Raw genomic sequence first — 9546 nt, 5'->3', positions numbered from 1 at the left:
GACACAATTATACTTACATCACAATACTGGTGTATGGAGAGTATTGTATTCCATTAGTACAGTACCAACGCTGGTTGGAAACATTTCACAATCTATTAGGCTGCTCTTGTGTGCAGGGCCAGATTAAGAAATCATAGGCCCAGGCACACCATCATTTTCTGTAAACAAATCTGTGCACCAAGATGCAATTCAATGCGTGGTAAAATTTACTGTTGAAGAGAAAGGCACTTTATAATAAAGCCATAATAACATTTGCAATGTGGCATAGGCTACAGTTGAGCAGAGTCGTTTTTAGGATTTCTGAGTTTAAATGTATAGAGATAAAGTGGAGGGAACACTGGAACACCAATGATAGGAGTGCACAGCACAGCACAGCACTGAACAGATAAAGCTGCAGTACATACTCCATAACAGAGTACACTCTCGGCCAACAAGAAGAGGTAGGAAGATAAAAAAAATAAAAGAATCTAAAGATGTGACTGAAGAAAAGTGAATAGAAACAACGGACCGAAAGATTGAAAACAAAATCAAATGGAATTTTTGAAAATGAACATAAGTAAACTACACCAGTGGCTAAGGAACAGAGCTGACCAGGGAAGCTCGTCATGATGTTCCTCAGCACAGTTCTGGTGGTTGTGACAGACCTTTGGGCTGGACTGCTTGTTAGTGCCATATTCAGACACCCTTTTACCTCCTGTTGTCAGGCTTGGTTCTGTTTGGACCAGCGCTGAGTCTGGGTTTCCAAGTACAGCATCTTTGCAAACAGAAACCACTACCTCTGCAGGTGAGAAGACTGTCGCGACATAGACCAACACCCAACAGTATTATGGGGATTAAATGGGCAAGATATAGAATATTGGAGAGAGTAGATAAAAGTTAAATTCTTTCTTGCTTACTGTTGCTTTGTGATAATGAATATATTGTTTATGCTACCTGATTTCACACAGATAATATTCACCCAGTATCCATACCATCTAGTTCTGTCCCGAGCTATATAGCCATCTTACATTTACTGTAGAAGTCTGCTTTGAATTCTCTCAGGATGTTCCTGTGATTGTGCTGGGGTTGGGCCTGTGTCTTCACGGGCTCCTTCATCTTCCTCTTCTCCATCCGTCGATCCCCCTCTCTCTCCCTTCGCCACCTCTCACAGATAGCTGTCATGGGAGTGCTGTGGTGGTGCTGTCACCATCTTCTGACTCTGCTGGAGAATGCAGCAGGTAGCGGCTACAAGCCAATGCCTGCTACTACAGGATGGGGACCTGAATCTGGGCCAGGGAACCAGTGTCCAGGGCAGTCTTTACTCTTGCTCCATGAGGGCAAGGCCTCATGCCTGAAAGCGGGCATGCTGTTGCGAGGCTGGGAGGTCTCCGAGGACACCCTCCTCTGCCTCTGCTGCCTCCTCCTGGCCGAGGAGACTGCCATATTGGGGCCCTACCTGGCCCTAGGAGGTCCCTCAGGGGGCCCCACGGTGCCTGCTCTTCCTGCTCTGTGTCTCCCTGCTGGGCTTGTGGCTGATCAAGCTGCTCTGTCTGCTGGCTCACTTACCATAGGTTCCCCTCCCAGCTGCTGGGGGGAGCTCTAGGATATCTGGGCTGGAGGGGGCTGTACCAGGGCTGGTATCATTTGCAACCAAGCTGATGCTGTCCTGGGTAGCCTGGAGAGGGACTACTCACCACCACTCAGAGAGCAGTGAGAGGGATGTCCATGACGTGTGGAGGCACTGACCAAAAAATGTATGTCTTCGAATAAGAATGGTTGACACTCCACAGCAAAAACAGGCTCTGCTTGATATTTTATAAAAACTAAGTTATCATTTTTGTTGACACTTTTCTGGTGCTTTATATTCAATGGGATAACTCCTAACACCAATAAGATAGAATTGGATGATAACAGGACGATGACGTACATTACCACAGGATTGAGTCAAGTCTCGAACTTTTCACATGTTTCCTAAACAAAATATTTAAATACTTTCCAATCTCACCCTGAGGCAAAAAAGCACAACTCACTTCATATGTCAGTTATCACTGCTTTATTTTGAAATCTGAATAAAAATGATTGTGTAATACAGCAGTGTTATTTTTATCATTGATGAAAATGAAAATGTTTTTAAATGAACTGTCAATGTATTCAGTTACCCAACAATCATCTTAACATGTTACACTACACGATTTGTATCATAACCAGTGAATGGTTGAGTAGGTGTATTGCCAACTAGAGTGCAAATACAACAGTCAGTTGATCATCAGTAGATGAGGGCTTTGCAGTCCCCTCTGGGCTTCTTGATCTTGTCATAGTTCTTGTTAATTATGTCCAACAGCACGGCCTGGTGAGTGGGTGACAGAAATAGCAGGGTAATTACATCACTGAAATATTTCATCATCATCACTTACACCATCCTTTCATGACAAGGGCAGGTAAGTACAATGAAAATAGTAGGAGAGGCATTGTAATTATCAACTCAATCAATTTGTTAACAGGGTAAGATTTCCAATGACAACTTGAGGTCTCTTGAGGTTAATACTTGTTCACACTGGTAAATGTTATTCAACTCTGGGTTGAACATTATGGGGATGCTGAGCACTTGAACTCTAATGAAGGGAAAAAAGGAATGATACATTAGGCATCTTGGCTTACATAAGTGTTGCGGATCTCCAGAACCACGATGCGCAGCTCACAGTACTGGTACTGGTCCAGCTCATGCACCAGCTGCCTGTAGTCTCCCTTGAGTTATAAGTATACGAAATATGGTTAACACACACACCAATGAAAGTGAGCATGTGCATGCACACACACACACAACAATCACAAAGTTATACTAACCACGTGTGGCTCTTTTGAGGCCTTGTCAACAGCATCCCCTCTCTCACTGTAGTACCTGACAACACATCAAATAATGAAGGTGTGTGTTAGTCACATTAACACATTGATTACATAACTAATTAGATAGTATGTAAGTAAAGAGTAATTACACAACTAATTGAAATGATGTTGATATTTTGGTCTGTCTCTTACTTTGAGATCTGTGTCTGGAATCCCTCAATCTTTGTGCGAGTGTTGGTCAACAATTCAAACACTTTTTCCTGTGAAAAAACATTTGTGAACATAGGCCTGCACAGGTAACAAGCATAATATAACTGATGAATGACTATAATATATATATATATAACAGATATGACAATATCTTATTCATCTCAGAAATTCATAACACTGACCTGCACAGCTACTCCAAAGTTGTTCCCATCTTCAATTTTGGGAATCTGAAGTTGCACCCACATTGACACCTGCCAGAGCAAGAGATTATAGAATGTATGTATTTCTATACACACTTGCCTTACAATTACACATGCCTTCTCACCTATTTAGCAATAGAGATGTGCTAGTGAATCTTAGATGTAAAATAACAGTTTGGCCAATACAGAGTAATAGAGACAAAAGGCTGACTGACGGTGTTGAGTTTCTCTTTCAGTATCTGGATCTGAGGCTTGATCTCCTTCAGAAGACTTTCCACTCTCTCGTTGCAGGGGATCGGACCGCAGGCAGGCCCTAGGGAAAAAACCCATCAGAAAACCCAGAGTAGGACGAAGCTATCCCAATGCACTGATCTACGATTTGATTTGTGTGTCCCCTCTAATGGTTAAAAGTTCAGACGCAGCTACTTTAAACTGAGCATACAAAACATTAAGAACTCTTTCCATGACATAGACTGACTAGGTGAATACAGGTGAAAGCTATGATCCCTTATTGATGTCACTTGTTAAATTCACTTCAATCAGTATATGAAGGGGAGGAGACATGTTAAAGGTTTTTAAGCTTCAAGACGATTGAGACATGGTTTGTCTATGTGTGCCATTCAGAGGGTGAATGGGTAAGACAAAATATTTAAGTGCCTTTGAACGGGGCATGGTAGTTGGTGCCAGGCGCACAGGTTTGTGTCAAGACTGCAACGCTGCTGGGTTTTTCACGCTCAACAGTTTCCTGTGTGTATCAAGAATGGTCCACCACCCAAAGGACATCCAGCCAATGACACAACTGTGGGAAGCATTGGAGTCAACATGGGCCAGCATGCCTGTGGAATGCTTTCGACACCTTATAGATTCCATGCCACAACGAATTGAGGCTGTTCTGAGGGCATAAGGTGGGGTGCAACTTAATATTAGGAAGGTGTTCCTAATGTTTGGTATATCTCAATATCAAACCATTTCTGGGTAACAATTAAGTACCTTACTGTGATTGTTTTACATTAAAATTGTCAAAAATAAACTAAAGTAGCTTCTTAGCAAAAAGCAATTTCTCAAGAAAGAATTTTGCTAGGACTGTCTGGCAGTGGTCTGAAGAGGGAGGGGGAAACTAGCTGTTATTGGCAGAGAGGTTTGTAACTCTTTCTTATTGGTCTATTCCCAAATTTACCACCTGATGATATCACCAGGCAGGCCAAAACTCCATCCCACCAAAACAGGATGAAATTATTCCAACCTAAGTGTGGAAATATATATAAAACACGGGTAAATCACATTTTTGACTGCATTGGGCCTTTAAAGTGTCACTCTAGTCTAAATTTCACCTAATTTAACCTGATTTACTTCATAAAATGTATATCTCAAAAGGTGGTCAAGGTATCTCATGACATAGCACAAGTGGGGATATCGCTTTTCAACAGTAAAAGTAAAAAAATCTCTGGAGGACGTTTTTAAGATTAGGAGATGCATACGGCAAGTTAACATCTAACTGTGGTGGTACATCAGTGGTATTGTGTCTTTACCTGCATCTTCATCTTCTTTATCGCTGTCCTTGTCTTTCTTTCCTTCCTTTGCTTCTTTCTGACAAAAAAAGTGAAAAGAGGAATGGGGTAAAGGATTTGCAAGATTCATCATTTTGCATGGTTGATACTACTTTTAATGATTCCAGTGTAATCCAAGGGGTTAATCATGATATAATGCTGAATTTGTGAAATGTCTGTACCTCCTCTTTCTTCTTTCTCTTTGCCTCTTCTTTAGCTGGGTCTGGCATTGGGATGTCCAGAGGTGACTTCAGAGCTGCCAGGCCATCAGTGCTAAAGGATTTCTGGGGTACATTTCAAGGGGTATGAATTATAAACAAAGCATTGACAAACAGCTCATATTTGCCTACTTACAATAGCATTGTGTCAATGTATCTGGACTGAAATCGAAAGGTGTTTTTTCATGGTCAACATCTGTCCATACCTTCAATAGCATCTCCATCTCTGCAATCTTCTGAGGGAAGAATGATGTGACCAGGGTCTCTGCCTATAACGCGCAGGAAATACATCAACGTTATCAACGTTGGACATAGTAATGATTACCATCTAAAATGTGCTTATTAGACTATCAAAAATAAATATGTCAGTTACCTCTTTAGTGAGCTGAGTGCAGAAGTCATCGACCTAGGAAATTGAAACCAAAGAAATACGATTTATTTTTGTAAATGAAACTGTATGCAAGGCACAGCAGCAAACCCAACTCCCACTGTCTCTACTTTACACCTGACTACGATAGCCGGGGTAAGGTCACCTGATGTGGCCTCACCTGGATCTATTGTTGGTCTAATTATCAAAACGCCTTGAAGATTATCAGGGCTGGTGAGTTATCTAAACACACATGATATTGGTAGGCTACAGTCATGAATTATTCTAGGTTACATTTGGCTTCTGTTTGTTATTACACAATTTAAATTGACAACCTACCATCTTCTTGGACTCCGGGCGAATGTCTATGGAAGTCATCTTGTGTGATGGGAATATATTTATTTGATAGTCAAAAAATACCCGTTTCAATGCAATAATAGGCAAGAATTAAATAGTCGAAAGAATGCGCGATTATTCTAAATGTCTAATAGTACACAACGCGGAAAACAGTCGCAGTTAGTCAGCACAAAAAGTGAAAATGAAAGTAAGTAAACACTTTTCAGTGTTCCGTACTTTCCAGTTTTGAAGCTCAAGATGCAGCATCGTGGGATTTGTAGTTTAATTGTGGATGTAATAACCTGCAGAAACTAGTAATGGCGTCTTTTTGTAGGCACGAACGCTGCCATGGCTCGTTGGCAAAAAGCCTATGGGGAAATGAAACGGAGGACCACTGGGCTGTTGGGGTCAACACCTTGAATGGCACTTCGGTGCTCACACATTCTAGTGTGTAACTCCCTTGAGGTCTCTCCAACACAAAATAACCCGCACTGGCAGCAATCGTGTAGATCACATTGCGAGAATTTCAATTTATGGTAATTTAGATTTTTATGGATTTGATCCAGCAACCTTTTGGTTACTGGCCCATCACTCTAACCACTAGGCTAACTGCCGTACTTTAAAGTATTACTTAAGTAATTTTTGTGGGTATATGTACTTTACTATTTATATTTTTGACAACTTTTACTTTACTACATTCCTAAAGAAAATAATGTACTTTTTACTCCATACATTTTCCCTGACAACCAAAAGTACATTTTGAATACTTAGCAGTACAAGAAAAGAGTGAAATGTACACACTTATCAAGAGAACATGTGAAATGGTGCCATCTGCTTTGCTTAATATAAGGAATTTGAAATGATTTATACTTTTACTTTTGATACTTAAGTATATTTTAGCAATTACATTTACTTTTGATACTTAAGTACAGTTGAAGTTAGAAGTTTACATACACCTTAGCCAAAAACATTTAAACTCAGTTTCACAATTCCTGACATTTAATCCTATTAAAAATTCCCTGTCTTAGGTCAGTTAGAATCACCACTTTATTTTAAGAATGTGAAATGTCAGAATAATAGTAGAGAGAATGATTTATTTCAGCTTTTCATTCTTTCATCACATTCCCAGTGGGTCAAAAGTTGACATACACTCAATTAGCATTTGATAGCATTGCCTTTAAATTGGTTAACTTGGGTCAAACGTTTTGGGTAGCCTTCCACAAGCTTCCCACAATAAGTTGGGTGAATTTTGGCCCATTCCTCCTGACAGAGCTGGTGTAACTGAGTCAGATTTGTAGGCCTCCTTGCTCGCACATGCTTTTTCAGTTCTGCCCACAAATTTTCTAATGGGATTGAGGTCAGGGCTTTGTGATGGCCACTCCAATACATTGACTTTGTTGTCCTTAAGCCATTTTGCCACAACTTTGGAAGTATGCTTGGGGTCATTGTCCATTTGCAAGACCCATTTGCGACCAAGCTTTAACTTCCTGACTGATGTCTTGAGATGTTGCTTCAATATATCCACATAATTTCCCTGCCTCATGATGCCATCTATTTTGTGAAGTGCACCAGTCCCTCCTGCAGCAAAGCACCCCCACAAAATGATGCTGCCACCCCCGTGCTTCACGTTTGTGTTGGTGTTCTTCGGCTTGCAAGCTTCCCCCTTTTTCCTCCAAACATAAGAATGGTCATTATGGCCAAACAGCTCTATTTTTGTTTCATCAGACCAGAGGACATTTCCCCAAAAAGTACAATCTTTGTCCCCATGTGCAGTTGCAAACTGTAGTCTGGCTTTTTTATGGCTGTTTTGGAGCAGTGGCTTTTTCCTTGCTGAGCGGCCTTTCAGGTTATGTCGATATAGGACTCGTTTTACTGTGGATATAGATACTTTTGTACCTGTTTCCTCCAGCATCTTCACAAGGTCCTTTGCTGTTCTGGGATTGATTTGCACTTTTCGCACCAAAGTACATTCATCTCTAGGAGACAGAATGCGTCTCCTTCCTGAGTGGTATGACGGCTGCGTGGTCCCATGGTGTTTATTCTTGCATACTATTGTTTGTACAGATGAACGTGATACCTTCAGGCGTTTGGAAATTGCTCACAAGGATGAACCAGACTTGTGGAGGTCTACACATGTTTTTCTGAGGTCTTGGCTGATTTTTTTTGATTTTCCCATGATGTCAAGCAAAGAGGCACTGAGTTTGAAGGTAGGCCTTGAAATACATCCACAGGTACACCTCCAATTGACTCAAATTATGTCAATTAGCCTATCAGAAGCTTCTAAAGCCAAGACATCATTTTCTGGAATTTTCCAAGCTGTTTAAAGGCACAGTCAATTTAGTGTATGTAAACTTCTGACCCACTGGAATTGTGATACATTGAATTATAAGTGAAATAATCTGTATGTAAACAATTGTTGGAAAAATGACTTGTGTCATGCACAAAGTAGATGTCCTAACAACTTGCCAAAACTATAGTTTGTTAACAAGAAATTTGTGGAGTGGTTTAAAAACAAGTTTTAATGACTCCAATCTAAGTGTATGTAAACTTCCGACTTCAACTGTATATTTTAGCAATTACATTTACTTTTGATACTTAAGTCTATTTTAAGCCAAATACTTTTAGATTTTTACTCAAGTAGTATTTTGCTGAGTGACTTTCACTTTTACTTGAGTAACTTTCTATTACTTTTATTCAAGTATGACATTTGGGTACTTTTTCCACCAGTGCGAGAAACTTTCCTACATTTGGTGTACTGGCATTGGGTACAATTGCCACAACTGCCAGGGTGGATAAGCAGGAGCCTGGTCTTGTTTGAGCTTTGGCTGACATCGGATCTGACGGATCTGGTGTCAGAGCATTTCATATTATTCTGTACGTAAATCCGTGCCTGTCCATTTAGTATATATTACGTTTCGTATGGTATGTATTAATTTGTGGATGTCCATCACCCATTTCGTATGATATGTTACAAATTACAATTAGTATTATACACTGAACAAAAATATAAACTCAACATGCAACAATTTCAAACATTTTACAGAGTTACTGTTCATATAAGTAAGTCAGTCAATTTAAATAAATTCATTAGGTTCTAAGCTATGGATTTCACATGACTGGGAATACAGATATGCATCTGTTGGTCACAGACACCACGGTCTTGCAGTCAGGTCAAGAACGTGGTGAGGATGATGAGCACGCAGATGAGCTTACTTGAGACGGTTTCTGACAGTTTGTGCAGAAATTCTTCAGTTGTGCAAACCCACAGTTTCATCAGCTGTTCGGGTGGCTGGTCTCAGACGATCCAACAGGTGAAGAAGCCAGATGTGGAGGTCCTGGACTGGCATGGTTACACTTGGTCTGCGGTTGTGAGGCCACTTGAACGTACTGCCAAATTCTCTAAAACAACATTGGAGGTGGCTTATGGTAAAGAAATTAACATTCAATTATCTGGCAACAGCTCTGGTGGACATTCCAGCAGTCAGCATGCCAATTGCACACTCCTTCAAAACTTGAGACATCTGTGGCGTTGTGTTGTGTGACAAATGTCGTGGCTGAATCAGATTTAGCTAGGTAACATAGATAGATAAGATGTTATTTTCATCATATGCTTGTGAGATACTTGTCATTAGAATGGTGCCCTTTGGACTATAGGGTTGGCAGTGCATTTTTCCCTTCTGAGCTAGGGCTTAGTCACTAGGGGCCCAGAGAGGGGAGAGGTCAGGCTTGTCTTCATATGTCAATGTATCTGTTAAACCATGTGGTGATATGTAGAATATCAGAAGGGGAGGAGGACAGAATGGAACATTGTTTTCTTATGGGAATGTGTATGTAACTATTCCTAA

At 40.6% G+C, this 9546-nt stretch overlaps 1 protein-coding gene and 1 pseudogene across 1 annotated transcript; one reads left to right on the top strand and one right to left on the bottom strand.

Moving 5' to 3' along the window:
• The first annotated feature begins 608 nt into the window (after positions 1-608).
• LOC120050645 lies at positions 609-1749 on the top strand (annotated as a pseudogene).
• Positions 1750-2012: 263 nt separating this feature from the next.
• On the bottom strand, positions 2013-5963 carry LOC120050364 (proteasome activator complex subunit 1-like). Its single transcript, XM_038996950.1, has 11 exons — positions 5705-5963; positions 5372-5404; positions 5205-5267; positions 4963-5064; positions 4763-4820; positions 3449-3546; positions 3216-3284; positions 3016-3083; positions 2824-2878; positions 2638-2724; positions 2013-2326 (listed from the first exon to the last, which is right to left on the bottom strand). The coding sequence occupies exons 1-11, from the start codon at positions 5741-5743 to the stop codon at positions 2246-2248; spliced, it is 753 nt and encodes a 250-aa protein (XP_038852878.1). The 5' UTR covers positions 5744-5963; the 3' UTR covers positions 2013-2245.
• Positions 5964-9546: the final 3583 nt, after the last annotated feature.

Source organism: Salvelinus namaycush, chromosome 7 (assembly GCF_016432855.1).
Source record: "Salvelinus namaycush isolate Seneca chromosome 7, SaNama_1.0, whole genome shotgun sequence".
In the NCBI taxonomy this organism is placed as follows: Eukaryota; Metazoa; Chordata; class Actinopteri; order Salmoniformes; family Salmonidae; genus Salvelinus; species Salvelinus namaycush.
This window is presented reverse-complemented; position numbering and strand designations above follow the sequence as displayed.

Excerpts from the sequence above, each read along its gene's own strand:
- LOC120050364 (XM_038996950.1), bottom strand. The coding sequence starts at position 5,743 with ATGACTTCCATAGACATTCGCCCGGAGTCCAAGAAGATG. Across the intron at positions 5,405-5,704 it reads GCCCGGAGTCCAAGAAGATG|GTCGATGACTTCTGCACTCA; the intron begins GTAGGTTGTCAA and ends TCAATTTCCTAG. Across the intron at positions 3,285-3,448 it reads TGAAAGAGAAACTCAACACC|GTGTCAATGTGGGTGCAACT; the intron begins GTCAGTCAGCCT and ends TTGCTCTGGCAG.